Consider the following 17,371-nt stretch of genomic DNA (forward strand, 5'->3'; position numbering starts at 1 on the left):
CATTATCATATCATAGTTACTATATATGTCAACCTGTATACTGTTAAGAGGTTGCTATGAAACCAGATAGGAATGGTGATGCTGGAAGCAGATAATCACAATCCTGTGTGTGAATAGTGGCTACAAGCAAAAGATGTCAGTGAGTATAATAATAATACTATCTAACACTTAAATTGCATTTTACTGTTTGCCAAACACTTAAAATGCTATCTTATTTGCCCTTTACAATAATACTGTGGGGTGCTATCCCCATTTTACAGATAAGGAAACTGTGGATGAGAGAGCTAAGTCAATCAATCAACATTTATTAATTGTCTACTATGTGCTAAGCAGAGCAGATAAGTGTCAAAGTGGATAGAGAGTGCCAGGTCTGGATTCAGGAAGGCCTGAATTCAGGACTCAATACATGCCAGGTATTGTGTTAAGCACTGGAGATACAAATAAGAAAAATAAACAGTCCCTGCCCTCAAGGAGCTTACAGTCTAATAGGGGAGAGAACATGCAATAAATATATACAAAGCAAACTATATACAGGACAAAGAGGAAATAATTCACACAAAGAAGGCACTAGAATAGAATTGAAAGGAGTTGAGAAGGATTTTCTATAGAAGGTGGGACTTAAAAGAAGTCAGGGAGGGCAGCAGTCAGATCAGAGGAGAGAAAGTAAGTGACTTGGCCAGGGCATGGCCAGTAAGCCTATGGGGCAGAATTCAAAACAGTAGTCCTCCAATGCTGCCCTATTCATTTCGTGCTATATTAGATACATGGGTTATAATTTTTGGTGCCACATTTTAGAGAAGCAGCATGATATAGTGGATAGAGTACTGAACTTTGGATCAGCATGATCTGACTTCAAATCCTACCCTGGGAAATGTCCCCTAACGTCTCTTTATCTGTTTCCTCCTTTGAAAATGGCAAACAATTCCTGTGGTATCTATTGCACACAGTTGTTATATGGTTCAACTGGACAGAAAACCACTCTGGGTTCAAGTTCCACTTCTTATATAGACTAGCTATGCAACCCAAGGCAAGTCAAAGTACCCTGTTCATAATCTTTCCTGAATGAAAAAAGAACAGCAAAAACAGTTCCTGCCACAAGGTGCTCACAGTTCTAAAGGAAAGACAACATGCAAACAGGATAGAGACAGGATAAGCTAGAAGTCATCTTAGAGAGAAGGCACCAGCCTTAGGAGTGACCTGCAAAGACTTCCCAAAGAAGGTGGGGTTTTAGTTGAGGGTTGAAGGAAGACTAGGGGACAGAGATGAGGAGGGAGAGCATTCCATGCAGTGAAATGCATGGAGTGGTTTATGGGAAAAACAGCAATGAGGTCAATGTCATTTTTGAACTTTAAAATGTTTAATTTGATAAATAACAAATTTGACACATCATAAATTTAGACTGGACATATGCTGACAAAATGCAATATAATGAAAAAAAGTTTTACTATTATAAAAAATCAATGAGGCCAAATGATGTAGCAGAAACAGCAGAAATTGCACTGATTCTGGAACCAGCAGAGCTGGCTTTATCTTGGTTTTGCTAATTTACCAGCTGGGTAATTTTGGGTATGTTTACTTCTCCAGTACTGTTTCCTCATTTTGAGCAATAAAGGAGTTAGGACTATATAACTATAACCTCTGATGTTTCTTTCTAATCTAAACCAATGATTCTGTTCATTATTTTTACACTCCCTTTGGAACTCAATGAAGATTGGGGCAAAGTTCTCCCGCCCGCCCCCTTTTCCATCTTTCCTTTGGGCGGGAGGACCCAAGAATCAATTGGCCCCGCCCCAAGATGGGCCCCGCCCCACACGCTCCACGTCACGCCATCCCTACGCGCCGGGCAAGTCACGCCCTCAAGTCCCACACGTTGTACTTCGTCCCTTTGCCTGACGCAACCCTGCCGCCCTCGTGCTACGTAGATGCGCCCAGCTCAGCACCGCCTGGTCCCCTCGTCTCCCCTCCCCCTAACCAGGCCCCCCCGCCCAGCTTCGCGTCTCCCAGCCCGACGCGCTCGCTATAATCACGTGACTGCCTCATCCGGGTCCTTTGCGTTCTCTCTCCCTCTCCCAACATGGCGGCTTCAGGTGAGTGAGCGCCGGAGTGCCGCGGACTACCGGGCCCTGAAACCCCGCTTTGGGCCCAATCCGCTGGCTCCCTTGAACCGGGGAGCTGGAGCTGCGGCCGTCTTCTGGGGTTTGAGGCTGCGCCTGGCAGGTGGCTCAGCCCTTTCAGGGTCCCCCCTCGGGGATGGGGGAAAGGTGTCCTTCCTTACCCCTCACACCCTTTTTACCCCGTCAGCTCGAGGCTTAATTGGGGGCGGGGACGGGCTGCAGCGCGAACTGGAGTGGGGAGGGGGCGGAAAGAATCCGCGGAAGGCGCGAGAACCACCCCCCCACCCTGCCCCCATAAGCGCCAGACACCGTGCGCGTGCGGGGAAGGAGGGGTGGGTGGCCGCGCTCCATACTAGGTCTCAGGGGCGCGAGGCCGTTGAGATGGTGGAGAGATCGCGGGGAGCGGTTAGAATGCGAGCTCGAGAGCCGGTTGCAGGGGGTGAGGAGGGGGGGGAAGGGAACGGCGCGCGTGCGCGGGAAGCAGAGGAGTGGAGGCGGCGACCTTCGCGCACGCGCGCCGGTGCCCAGACGGGGATCTCTACGCGGTCCGGGTTCCCCTCCTTTTTACCCTCTTCCCCTCCTTCTGTCCCTCTTTTCGTCGACTGCCTATGTCCCTACACTGACCAACCGCGCATGTGCCCGGGGAGGTGAAAGGTGGGGGGATTCGTATTTGGTCTCTGGCCCTAGAGTGCAGCGCCCACGTGTGGGGCCGACACGCGGGCCGGGCCTCGGAAGAGGAAGCGAAGCGGCGGGGTGGGGTTCGCGATTTTCTCCACGCACTCTCCCTGCACCCGCCTGCCTTCCACGCTCTTGCCTTTCAGGGTTCTGGAAGAGTTAAAAGCTATGTACCAATGAAAGGTGGTATTATTACAATATCATCGGTTTCGTTGGGTCTTTATCCTTCGTTAGGCCCATCCTAGACATGCTGCATGCCTCTAATCTGCATATGGCTTTGCACCATTTCCCGGCAGTCTGCTGGAGTTTTCTGTCATGTCTCTTGGTATGCTCCATCCTCTAGACCGAGAATTTTTAACCCCTGGTCCATAATACGTTGTATTTTATTCACTTAAAAACCCTTTAATAAAGGAAAGTAGAGGTTTCACTAGAGTTCTAAAGGTTCTCATGACCAAAAAAGAAAGTTTAAACTTCCCTGCTGTAGAGTCAGATGTGTTCCATAGTCTACTTTTTCTTTTAGTTCCAAAAAAGTTGTTAGGGAACAGACGTTGGGATTCTGGCCCTTTTTGTGGTATTCAGACCATAAGAATTATTTCTTCCCCCATAATTAGGTACCATAGACCGGAAGGGCTTAATAGTCGTTCTTGCAAATTTGTTTTAAATGTTACTGAGCCTTGCACAAATGCTGAAGGGAATAGGCTTTTTGAATAGGTATGAATTGCCCTACTGGAAACAAACCGTGGTTAATCAAGCCTATTGTTGCTTTTGAAATGGTTGTGAAAAGGGCATAGGTTATTATCTCTACTTCTGTGTGAAAGCCACTCTACTGGTCAATGAATTCTACTAACTCTTGATTGCAAAATTACTGGTTTGAGTTTTGGTTGGGTTTGATTTTGCATGTAAAGTAGTACTTTTATTTTATCTTAAATTTACCTCTTTCAAATTCAAGGCCAAAATCTGTGTCCAGAAAGTGCCAGTAATTCCAGGGATTGTTGAATACATCTGTAATCACTTTGTACACACCTATCATTTTAGACCCAAAGGAATTTCAGGTGATCCTATAACCCTCAATGGCCTTTAGTATCCCATCTATCTCTAAAATTCTCTCTTACCCTTATTTTACAAGGGAGGAAAATAAAGTCCATACTGGTTGTGATTACTCAGTAACTTTTTATAGATTTCTGTCATATTCCCTTGTTTTGTCTTTCCAGTCTTGAATCCAGATGATTAAGCTGTCTTCACAAAGCAGAATGCTATATTCTGGTTCCCAGTCCCCAACAATAATCTGAATGAACCAAGGAAGCATAGGGTGGCATTTTCAGTATTTTGGTGCCCACTTGGCATTTTTTTTTTTTTAAGGAATAAACTGGTCCTTCTTGAAATGCTTAAGGATGATTTCATAAATGCCTTTCACAACCAATATTGACCCCTTTAGAAACTCAGTGGAGCAATACTGTTTTCCATTGTGACCTAGTATTGACCTTCAAGAACCATGGAAGTATCCTAGGGCAGCCTACTACCGAGTAAAGGATATCCAGATTCCTCATGAGCCAGGTAAATCAGAGGACTTAACTGTTTTCTTGATTGACACCTCAAGAAGACATATCTCCGAAATTTGGGTTTTTCTTAAAATTTTTATTTGTGATAAATTTAGCAGATTTGTTCATAAGCTGAGTATCTTGATACTCCTCTCATTTTACTGATGAGGAAACTGAGGCCTAGAGAGGTTGAGTTGCAGCTTAGTGAATATAGACTGATAGTCAAGGAAATGTGGGTCCAAAATCCATCTCAGACCCTGGCTGAATCATTTAACCTATCTTGGTCTCAAGACCATGTATAAATGAGGATTGTGGGTAAGATAACCTCCAAATTCCTTTCTAAAACTAAATTCCTATGACTTTTCAAATTAATACAAGATATGAACAGAAAATTCTGGATTTGAACCCAAGCCCTTTCACTCCGAATATAGTGTTCTTCTAATTCCACTGTTGTTATTTGCTATAATCAAGTTCTTTCTTTTTCTTGTGAGCTGCAACATAGTGGAGAGAGACTTTGGTCAAGTCACTCAATTTCTCAGTTCTCCAGGCAACTCTGAAACTTGGATGAGTTGCAAATTTACCTTGGTAGACTTTTCCTCTATATTCAGAACTGATGAAATCACAGATCTATACTAAAAAGACTATTGAAGAATTATTCTTTGGTAGCCTTCAGATTTGCATTATTACTTAAAGCCTCTCTTAAAGGCCATTCACAAAAGGTGGCTTGGGGACAGAAAAACAGAACCAAAATAATTGCCTTTAAGAGTCTTACCTTCTAGGGGAAACCTATGTACAGAGAAGTACATTAAAAAGCACCAAATAATATTTTCTACAATATTATTCCTCAGCAAGAATAATATATATACAGAAAAACAGGTACCATGTCCTTTTTGAGTATATGTATCCATGGTTTTAGTTTGAATGCTGCCTTAATGTTTTTGGTTTTGGGTTTTTTGTTTTGTTTTGGTCTAAATTTACCTTGTTTGTTTCAACCATCCTTTTCTATTTTTCTCCACAACAATAAGGGGAAGTATCTCAAACTCAACCTGTACAATTATGTCCTCCAAAAGCAGTTCATAACCTTGGGCCATTGAATTCTTCACACTGTTCTCTGACTCCTTCCCTCTGCTCCCATTTCCCTACCCCCTTAGTTAAAGCCCTTGTCGCCTCCTTATTACTATGATTTCCTAATTGGTCTCCCTTCTCAAGTCTGTCCCCCACTTATGTCTATCCTCCACATTACTTGTCAATACAATCCTAGTAACCATTAGGATCAGAAATAAACTGATTAGCTTTAAACCCTTTCACAATCTTGCCCTTCTGACCTTTTCAGACTCCTTATGTTTTACTTCCCTCATATATTCTGCAGTCCTTCCACACTGGCCTACTTGCCTTTCCTCACATAACAAACCCCATCTCTTGACTGCCCCCAATCTCCTCTTTTCCTTCCAGATGTTCATATTTACAATAAGACAAATGTCTTTGTCTCTCTTGTTAGAACATTAGCTGCTTGGGAGTGGAGACTGTTTCATTCCCCGAGTGTCAGAGTAGACCCTTAATAAATACTTGTTGATTTCTGATTGAATATAAGATAATGTATTCTGTGTTGCTCGTGGTAGTGAATTGAACCTTAAGTATAAATACTTTGAACTTAAAGCATTTCTGAAGTTTGAAAACATAACAGACTGTCGTGTGTGTTAGGAACTAGATAGATAAATAGTTTGATGCTAGTTAAATTCATCCTCTCAACCCTGAGGGTGAAAAAAAGGTCCTCAATTTCCAGGTGGAGAAATTGGTCACAGAGAGGTCAAGTAACTTAAGAGCTGGGGGTGGAGAAGATCTTTATATGTCGCCTGGCTCCAGTTCTCCAGTGACACTAGACTAAATAGAAGGGCGAAAGTAAACTATCTTAAAGTAGTACTATTTTATCCTATTAAACATACTGTTAGATATTTGCACATTGGTATGATTTTCCGTGCTCACATTTTTAATGGAATTTTGATAGGTCAGTATTTTGCATTTACTGGATAATCCTTCCAGGCCCACAGTTCTTAAAGAGTAGTGTTTCTTTCTGGAGCAATTTAAGCAGGATTTAATTTCTGACTTTCTTAGCCAGGGAATACTAGATTATTCAGAAGGGTAGATAAGTGGTTGGCCTGGCATGGTTGTTAATAGAAACTGATATTTGTTCGTTTTAATCTAAAATTCAAGTGCTTATTTGGTTTGGATTAATTTCTTTAAATGATTATTGCTGAGCATGGTACTCTATGATGCAGAAACAAGTCCTTTTTGTAGAAAAGGCTGTTCATTCATTGATTTTTTTTTTCCTCTTAAGTTGTTGGCTATTTGTTGCAAGTTTGGTTTATATGTTGTGTGTGGTTTTTTGAGGGTTTTAAGTCTGCTTGATTTTAGAATTCTAGGATCTGTCTTTTCCTGCTTAAATTTGGTCTTTGACCAAATGAACTTTAACCGTGGCTAGTTGAAAGTGTATACACACTCTCTGTCAACCCTAAATTTTCACATATATATGTGTCTCCTATGTTGAGAACTTTAAAATGATGAAGAGAATTGTTTAGGAAGCCTTCAAAAATATTTTCCCTTAAAAAGGGTGCTTCTACTTAAACTGAAGATCCTTCCGATTACAAATATGCCTCAGAGCTCTTTTTATGGAGGCAGCTAGAGAAGGTATTCCCTTCCCCCTTTTTTTTTCTAAGTGGTTTTAGGTACTAGTAAGGCCATGCCTAATTTATTTAGGTCAAGATAAATTTGGATTGTCTGATTTCAAAAGGATATCTTTAAAATGGTTCTTATAAACATGTGTCTAATTAGAATACTGAAAAGTTGTTTAATCCTAAACTTGTAGCTGACAGGAAACTTGCAGGGCTTACAGAATATAGGGAACATAGTCACACCTCCAATCTGTTTGTTTCCTAGTCCTCGGGAATCTTCTACTACATCTCTCTCTCCTCCCTGACTCCTAAGCACTTCTCTAACCAAGCTGTTTACCCCTACTTTTTTGGATTCCCCCTTCCCCACTTGATTAGGGAATTAAGCTACCTCAGGGTACCTCTACCTCCCTCTTCTGGTTGAGACTTGTTTTATTGTGCAAAAACTATAGATTACTATGATTACTTATTCTTGGCATGTCATAATTACCCAAATCAACTTAGTTCTTCCTTTACCACTGAAAGCCAATGTCCTCTCCTGGCTCTACTCACTTCCTACTTGGTAACTTCTCTCCCCTGGGATCCCCTTCCTTATATCCCTCCTATTAGGATTGTAAATTCCTTGAGGGCTGTTGCTAGCTGTCTTTAGAATTTGTTTCTCCAGAGCTTTGCAAAGTCCTTTGAAAGGCATTTTCTTACATTTACTCTATTTGGGTACTTCATCTGAACTACTTGCTTCTATAGTATTCGAATTGTTCTACCTTACTCCAACCTCCCCTCCCTCCCTTATATATTTTTATATGAGTTTAACAACCTCACTTGTCTGCTCAAAAAAGCAAACAACCCAGTGGCACCCTATTCTCTTTAGGATAAAATACAAACTCTATTGTTTGGCATTTCATGATGTTCTTAATGTGGCTTCCACCTATCTTTCCAGACTGATTACACATTACTCCCTTTTATATGCTCTTCAGTTCCATCAAACTGACCTGTTTTCTATGTAATATTACATCTCTTGTCAGTCAGCAAATATTTATCAGGATTCAGAGAAAGCCAAAAAAGACAGCTTTTGCTTTCAAGGAGCTTACATTTTGGAGAAGATACAAATAACTATGTACAAATAAGATACAGAAAAGAAAATTGGAGATAACAGAGGGAAGACCTTAGAATTAAGGAGGATTGGGAAAATGAGGCTTTAGGACTTCAAGAAGTCCAGGAAACAGAGATGAGAATGAAGAGAGTTCCAGGCAAGGGGGACAGCCAGGGAAAATTCATGAAGTCCAGAGATGGAGTGAATTGTTCAGTGAACCACAAGAAGGCCAGTGTCACTGGATTTCACATTACATGGAGAGGAAGAAGGGGTGAAAGGGTTATCTTGGAGGTAATAGGGAGGCACTGGAGTTGTTTGGGTGTGTGTGGTATGATCACACTTTGACTTTAGAAAGGTGAATTTGACATCTGAGTGGAGGATAGAGTGGGGGGAGACCTAAAGCAGGGCGACCAGCTAGCAGGTTATTGGAATAATACAGGCTCATGAGATGGTGGGGGGGGTGTCTGAGGAAGAAAGGAAGTCTATGCAAGAGATGTTCCAAAGGTAAAATCAAACAGGCCTTGGCAATAAATTGAGTGGGGGATGGGGTAAGGAATACAGGGTAACACCTAGGTTACTAGCTTGAGTAACAGGGAGGATGGTAAGGCAACAGTGGGGAAGGATTGGGAGAAGGATGGGCGTCATAAAGATGGCTGTAGGAAAACTATTTTGAGATGTCTAGTGGGCAGTTGGAGATGTGAGACTAGAGGTGAGGAGGGAGAATGAACTTGAAAAGTAGATTTGAAAAATCATTAACAAAAATAATTGGAAAATTCTCTAGGAATGGGAGAAGAGAGGAATATTTGAGCTTTCTTAAAAATTTGAGGGATAAGGGACATTTGCATAATTCTTGTTTATCTCTGCTTTGATTTAATAATGATAATAGCTAACTAGCATTTACATAGCACCTTAAAATTTGCTAAGCTTTTTACAGATTAAGTACTTAGCATATACCTGGCATTCTCCTAAGTGCTAGTTATACAAAGAAAGGTAGAAGACTGTCTCTGCTGTTAAGGAGTTTACAATCTAATGTCAGAGGGGAAAAAACAACCATTAAGCAGCACCAGGAAAGGCTTCTTACAGAAAGTGGGATTTTACCTGGGACCTGAAAGAAGCCTGCCAGGTACCTCGGTGGGTATAGAGAGTGCCAGGCCTGGAGTCCGGAAGATCTGAGTTCAAATGTAGCTTCAGACATTAGTTGTGTGCCCATGGACAAGTGACTTCTATTTGCCTTAATCCGATGGAAAAGGAAATGGCAAATCACTCCAGTATCTTTGCCAAGAAAACCTTATGGACAGTATTGATCTGATACAGAAACAACCACAGCGGGGAGCCAGGAGGTGGAAAGAGAGCAATCCAGACATGGGGACAACCAGGGAAATTACCTGTAGGTTGGGAAATGAAGTATCATGTGCAAGGAACCCAAAGGAGACCGGTGTTATTAGATTACTGAGTACTTAGAGAAGATGGGGTAAAGACTAGAGAGGGAGGGAGCATATTTGATCCAGGAAGTAATAACGGTCCACTGGAATTTATTGAAGGGGGAGTGACCTAGTTAGACCTGTACTTTTGGAAAACAGTTGAGACAAACCAGAAGATTATTCCAGTACTTGAGGCACAAAGTAATGAGGGCCCTCACCAGAGTGGTTGACAGGTGAGAGAGGAGGATATACACACACACACACACACATATGAGAATGTTTTGAAGGTACCATCACTAGTCCTGGACCACAGGTTGGATAAGGGGGCACAGTGTGAGGAGTTTGGAGGCATCTAGTTTGGGAGCCTGGGTGACTGGAAGGATGGTGATACAGTAATAAGAAAATTATAAGGAGGGGGAGGGCTTGAGGGAAAAGATAGTGAATTCCATTTTGGACATGCTGATAAGTTTAAGATGTCTATCGACCCTTCTGTTGGAGATGTTCAATGGGCATTGCCACTGTATTTTGCACCAAACACACCCACATCCCTGAAATGTTCTTACTCTTCACTTCTTAGAACCTCGAGTTCCCTTCAAGGATCATCTAAAGTTCCACTTCCTTCAAGAGGTCACCTGATTATCCACAAAATTGTCAACCCCTTGAAATTACTTTATATTTATTTTGTGTATGTCCTATACCTATCAGTGCATGTGTTCTGTCCCTCCAGTAGAATGTAAGGTTCTTGAACTTAGACTGACTTTACTTAAGTCTCTTTATTCCTAGAGCCTAGTATAGGAATAGGGAACTTCTGTCCAAGTTTTACAGAACAAATCTTTTATTAAGGGGATTTGTTCTTTGGAGTTTGGATTCAGTCAAAGAACTACACTTGAGGGCCAAGAGGGCTGCAAGTAGCCCTGAAGCTGCAGATTCCCCACCTCTAGCCTAGTACATGATAGGCACTTTATGAATGCTCGTTGATTAGTTGGTTGATGTAGTAGAACATGAATGTATTTTCAGTGGACTAATCTGTTAACATTGCACACACTTAAATCTCATTGAAGGGGAAGTACTTTCTCTTGTCTGTGTCCCCCCAGAAATTGCACAATAAGTTCACCCAACATGTGTGTTGGGGATGTGGGGGTGGGTTTCTAGCTCTCCTGGCATTGCATGGATACCACGCAATGTCTTATAGGATTAATAAGTGCATTTTATTACTTGCGTTCAATTTAACAAGGTCAAGCCAGTCCTAGAAAAGTAACAGATTAAAGGGGAAATACCATTTGACTTGAAATCAGAAGACCTATAAAATACAACTCTCATAGTTGCTGTGATCTTTAGCCAATTCTTCCACTTTTGTACCCTCATCTGTTTTGTTTTGTTTTGGGTTTTTTTGGTTGACGATTGGTTGGGTTGGGGAAGGGTTAAATGTGGACCAGGTCAACTGTAAAAGTGCCTTCTAACACGTGATCCTATGGCTCGGTTTCAAAAATATGAGACTTTGTAAACTGTAAGGCATATTATATTTATTGAGGACTTTTCTGGAAAGTTTTTAGGAACAGGATTCATGTTCCATTCATATAAAAGGGTTGCAACCTTTTGGTACGTTTTCTTAAAAGGCAAGTTTGTACTTAGGTGCTGCTTGGCTTTATTTCAGTTGATTGAAGACTAAAAAGTAGAAAATATCCATTGATATTTGTTTACATCGAGTTTTAAAGTTTGTGAACTCATTTACAAACCAGTTTATCTCATTGTGCTCTCCCAACAACCCCCTGAGATAATCCCTACAAGTATTACTTATCTTAGAATCCCTTTACATAGCACAGTGTTTCACACAGGGTAATTGCTCAGTGAATATGTTGAAAATGTATGTGTGAATGAATATTAAGCATTATTGTATCACAAAAATTTTATTTCACAGCCCAAACCACAGTACAGAATATTCTAAGACCTTTCTCTGGTATTAAGTAGCATCAGGATATAAAAGAAGTTAAAAACAAACCAATATTGAAGTGAAGAACAAATTTACCATGTCTGAGTGATGCCTAGTGCCTTTTTCAGGTGTGTCTGTCTGGGTCACTAAATTCTCCCTCCACCCCCCAAAAAAAAACCACAATTTAAAAAAGATTCCTTGCCAACAATATATGAGCCAGGGCTATTCTTTGGTCAGATTTTTACCATGCCTGTCTTCTACTCAACCTGACCTGGTCGGCTACCACATGAGTGTTACTTTGCCTTTGTGGAACACAATTAGGACTAACAGGCATGGTAGTAACCTATGACTTTCATTACATAGTTGTCAATATAGCTCTAGTACTACTATTCCATTAACTTTAAAACATTAAATTTCCTGCAAAGTAATTGCACACTTGAAGTATTGTGCTTATATCCCCTTTTTTGGCTCAGTGTGCTATCTTAATATTTTGTAATAGGAAATTCTCCTTGGCTTCCTGGTGTTAGAATTGAAAAGGAAGGTGTTTAGGAGGGTGGGTGCCAAGTTAGAGGCCATATGGCTTTTTCTTTATCCTCATCCTTGACTACTCTTCAGCCTTATATACTGTAGATCTGCCCTCCTCCTGTCTTGGTTTTGTGATCTCTCTTGGTTCTCTTTGTCCTTGTTCCTTCTCAGTCTTTGGACCTTCCATCCAGGTCATGGCCAGTAACCATGAGGTCTGTTTTTGGACCTCTGTCTTCTCTATACTTTCTCACCTGGTGATCCCATGAGCTCTCATGGATCCAATTCTTGGATTTATTGATCCATTTTTAACTTTTGTCCTGACCTCCAGTTTCATTACCAACTGGATGTTGCACAGCCATCTTAATCTCAATGTGTCCAAAACTGAACGTTTTACATTTTTCTCTCTTCCAGACTTCCTTATTACATTGAGGACAATACTGTCCTCCTAGTTATGACCCAGGCTCATTACTGACTTCACATATCCAATCATTAAATAAGTCTTGTCATTTCTACCTTCCCACCATCTTTTGTAGGTGCTCCCCTCTCCACTCACAACAGCCAGCCCGGTACAAATTCTCTTCACCTTATACCTACACTGATGTAATAACCTGCTGGTTATTCTCCTTGCCTTAAATCTCCATTCCAGTTCTTCCTCCACTTGGCTACATGGTGATTTTCCTGAAGTACACATTTGACCATGCTTCCTCCTCCTCCCCTCTCCCCACTCAGTAAACTCCAGTAACTCTCTGTTACCTCCAGGATCAAATATAAAATTCTTTGTTTAAACCCATTCACAACCTGTCTCCTTTCTATTTATTTTCCAGTCTTATATTTTACTTTTCTCTCTATACTCTACAATCCAATTACACTGATCTCACTATTCTTCAAACAGAGCATTCAGTCTTCCAACTCTGCCTCTTCATGGACTGTCCCCCATGTTTAGACTGCTCTATTTTTTTTCACCTTTGCCTCCTTCCTAGCTTCAAGATTCAGCCCAAATGTCACCTTTTGTTATAAGAGCTTTTTTATTTTACCCCTTTCCCATACCCCCTCTTATTGTTTATCTTTCAACTTCCCACCTAAAATTACTTCCCATTTACACTGTATGTATCTTGTATGTACATAGTGGTTTATATGTTGTCTCCTACATTAAAATATTCGCTTCTTGTGAGGACAAGACCTTTCTTTGCATCCTCAGCCCTTGGCACAACTCATGTGATACTTAATAAATGAAGGATAAGGAAGAGAAGAATGTGCAGTTGAATTTTCCCTTGTGCCACAGAGAGCCAAGACGCGTCTCCTGAAATCTAATTTGAGTATAAGGGCTGCTCGACAAATAGAGTTATCAGGTGTAGTATACTATTGTGCTATAAGAAATGAGCAGGCGAACTTCAGAAAAACATATGAACCGATGCTGAGTGAGGGGAGCAGAACCAGGAGAACATTGGACACTGTCACAGCCACATTGTGCGATGACTAGCTTTGCTAGACTTGGCTCTTCTCAGCAGTGCAAGTTTCTAAGACACCTCCAAAAGGCTCATGATGGGAAATGCTGTCCACATCCAGAGAAGGAATTACAGAGGCTGACTGCAAATCGAAGCAGACTATTTGCTCTCTCTTTTATTTTGTTTCTTCTTTCTCATGGTTCATTCCATTGGTTATAATTCTTTACAATATGATTAATGTGAAAACATGTTTAATATTAATGTTTATGTAGAGACTATCAGATTGCATGCTATCTTGGGGAGAGGGAGAAAATTTAAAACTCAAAAGCTTACAGAACTGAATGTTGTAAATTAAAAATAAATATTTTTTTTTAGTGATAATCCTTTATTTTTATGTCAGATGACCATCAGCATGTGGTATTGGGTAAAAGAACTAGACTAGGAATCAAAAAATATGTGTTTGCATCTACATTTTTCTTAAAGTAGTTCCTCTGTTTTCTGAATTGTCTCGTGATGACAAAGGAAATGTCCAAATATCAGATTAGTTTTGAGTACAAATGTGCAGGAGGCAAGATGTGTAGCTTCTTTTCTATAATGCCCTTGGTACTTAAAAGCAGTGAGCAGAATCTGTTAGTATAAATCATAAATTCTTAGGGGAAATAAACTCTTTGAAATGATACTATTAAGTCTTCTGAATCAGAAATTGATTTGTGTTGATTCTCTTTATTCTTGGACAGCTAAAAAGAAGAATAAGAAGGGGAAGACCCTCACCTTGACAGACTTCCTTGCTGAGGATGGTGGCACCGGTGGTGGAGGAAGCACCTTTGTGCCCAAACCAGTCAGCTGGGCTGATGAAACTGATGATCTGGAGGGAGATGGTAATTTTCTATTTCCCCCTCTTACTACCATGTAGATAAAAACTGCTCCCTGATCATTTGAATCAGAATTCTTTCTTTCAAGAGTGGACCTTGAATCATATCTGTGACTTATCAAGCCTGGCATCATGCTTTGCACGCAGCCCAGTAAGTGCCAATCAGGTGAAAGAAATGAATGTGGGGTATTAGTAATTGGATTACAGGTATCTATAATTTAACATTCATTTTCTAGAGTGCCGTGCCCATAGAATTGATCAGTTAGGGCATTGATCTGTTTGAGGTAACCTGAGGCTTTGAACTTAACATCTAGTAATAGAATATATCATGAGAGGAAAGAGCACTGAACTGAGGCATTAGGGAAAGGGCGTCAAGAAGAGACAAGAGGGAGGTTACTGGTCTGGTCCAGTCTTTCCATGTTATGGAACTTCTCCACTTTGCCACTGTTGCCTTAATTAAGTCAGCTCTTCGGGCTTCAGTTATGCTCACCTGTAAAATAAGGGATTTTGATTTAAAATCCATAATTCTCTTATTACATAGTATGTCAACTGTGACCAAGGTGTGATATTGCTGCCTTGTTTTATTGTCTTTAGAATTGGAGGGGACCTTAGAGGTCATCTAGTCCAACCCCCTCATTTTGCAGATGAGGAAATTGAGGCTCTCAGAGAAGTTAAATGACTTGCCGAAGGCCATACAGATAGGAGGTGGTGGAGCCAGGATTCGAACTCAGGTCTTCTGACTCCAAATTCAGCACATTTTCCACTCTGCCATGATGCCCCTAAATCCCTGGACATGGGAGAAATTATCAGGTATTATAAGGGGCAGGGGAAGTAGTGGTGGTGGCAGTGGGTACAGAATCTTGAAAATAAGAGGAATCTTGAGAGTTTATAGTAGCTCTACTTCCAGGGAGATGACAACGTTCAGAAATATGCACTAGACCACCTCCCACTGTACTGTTGTCATCATTTTTACCCTTTACCCTACCCCAACTCCCAGCCCCGTCACCTCCCTTTTTTTTTTTCTTTAAACAGAATCTGATGGGAATAGGAAGATTTTTTTTCCCCCCTTAAGGAAGATTCGCTCGGGTTACTTAGATTTAGTTTTAAGAGAAGTCTTAGAGATGATCTAATCAAATGCTTCATTTTTTTATAGATGGGAAGACAGGCCAAAAGAGAGTTTAAATCATTTATGAATAAAGGGTAATAAATGTCAGAGTCTGGGTTTGAAACCAAGTCTTGAGTTATACTGCATCCTGTATTCTCTTTCCCTTTTACAATTAGCTTTATTGAAAAACTGACCATTCTGTGTATAAAGTAAGGAAGGCCAGACCTATGAAAGGAAAATTGTCTTGGGTAGTGGGCATTTGCTATTAGAGGGCTTAGAACATTCAGTTCTTGGGGCAGCTAGGGGGCACAGTGAATAGAGCACCAGCCCTGGAGTCAGGACAACCTGAATTCAAATCGACCTCATACACTTACCACTTACTAGCTGTGTGACCTTGGGCAAGTCACTTAACCCCAATTGCCCCTACTAAAAAGCCAAAAAAAAAAAAAAAAGACCATTCAGTTCTTATTTTTAAATGAGGTGCCTATTCACCTTCATAGATTCCCAGCATTGAAATGGAAACTTCAGATTATCTAAGCCAACCTTTTTCAAAAAGTTTTTCCTTATTTACACCTTGCTGAAATCTACTTCCAAAAGAAAATGCACAAGGATCCAGACCTTAGAGGATTTCATTGACCTATCTTTCACCTACATGACAACCCTTCAGATGTTTAGGCAGATCACCTCTTGCCCCCACATCTCCTCTAAGCTCAATAGCCCCTTAAATGTTCTTGCTACCTGAAACTCTACATGGCACTTTGAAGGTTCCATCGTCTGTCCCTGTCCTACTTTTTCAACTTTATGTCCACTATTCCCCAGCAAGGTTTAGGGGAGACAAATGTTTGACAGGGGTGAGATCTATCACAATGACTGTTGCTGCCTGAAAAGTCTCACCCATCTTTCCAGGGTTAGCTCAAGCCCCACCTCTGCAGTTCACATCTCACTCATAGATCATACTGTACCCTTTGTGCTGGTTTAGTTCTCCAAACTCTGTACACTTTCACCTTGAAAACAGAACCTCACACTTTGTGAAGCCTTTTACATGCATTATTTCACTTGATCCTCTCAACAGTTCTTTTAGGGAGGTGCCACAATCACCCCCATTTTACAGAGGAGGAAACAGACTTAAAGAGGTTCTATGACTTTGCATGTGGTCATAGAGCTAATGACTAGGAGGCTCTGGTGACTGTTCCTGGTAGTTATGGAGCTTACTGTCTTGCAAGTTCTCTGTATTAAACCCCAAACTGCACACACTTAAGTTTAATCACAGCCTTTTATGTATTTTGAAGGCTGTCCTGGCCCTCTGATTGTTTTTCATGTAGAATAGTCCTGGTTCAATAGTCCCTTAAGTCATGTGACCTCAAATCATGTAACCTCTTAATTTCAGTTTCCTTTACTTTAAAAAGGGATCAGTAACTGCTAAGCCTACCTGATGGAGTAGTTATAAGAACTAAATGACACTATGTAGGGGTGGCAAAAAAAAAAAATGACACTGTATAAGTGCTTTAAAAACTAATGCACTTAATATGTACAATGTGACTTACTAAACATAACAATACTCTTACATCCACCCTCTTGAATATACTTGAGTCTGTTGGTGATGATCTTACAATTCAGCAATATATTCTAGATGAAGGCTCAGTGCAGAGTATGAGCAGAATATTATCTCCTTTGATCTGAATACTATATAATATACCATTTGCAATGGTTTAATTTATCTTATTTTTCTACTAACCTCTGATTTGATTGCTGTATAGCTAATCTTCCCTCTCCCATATTTTTCTGTCAGCTTGAAATTGATAAACATATCACATTTGTTTTCATCCATTGGTTAAAAATTTAAAATGCAACCAAAGAACTGCATAGAGAAGATGCTTCTAGGTGGGGAAGAAGTCAATAAAAATGAACTGGCCAGCATTATTCTTACTTAGTAAAGTAAACTCCAGTGCTATCTTGCAGGGGTAAACCTAGTCCCAGGAGAAAGGTTTAGG

At 40.7% G+C, this 17,371-nt stretch overlaps 1 protein-coding gene across 2 annotated transcripts in view; it reads left to right on the forward strand.

The window, feature by feature from the left end:
• The first annotated feature begins 1,945 nt into the window (after positions 1–1,945).
• EIF4B (eukaryotic translation initiation factor 4B) overlaps positions 1,946–17,371 on the forward strand; it is a 39,448-nt gene continuing 24,022 nt past the window's right edge. For both annotated transcript variants that reach the window (XM_069101179.1, XM_069101180.1), the window contains exons 1-2: positions 1,946–2,087; positions 14,142–14,282. In XM_069101179.1, the coding sequence (XP_068957280.1) occupies positions 2,075–2,087; positions 14,142–14,282 (154 nt within the window). In that variant the 5' untranslated portion in view covers positions 1,946–2,074. The remainder of the gene's footprint in view (positions 2,088–14,141; positions 14,283–17,371) is intronic.

This window comes from Petaurus breviceps, unplaced genomic scaffold (assembly GCF_028583685.1).
Source record: "Petaurus breviceps papuanus isolate PSGF00001 unplaced genomic scaffold, PetGlider_PUasm1.0 454, whole genome shotgun sequence".
Lineage (NCBI taxonomy): Eukaryota > Metazoa > Chordata > Mammalia > Diprotodontia > Petauridae > Petaurus > Petaurus breviceps.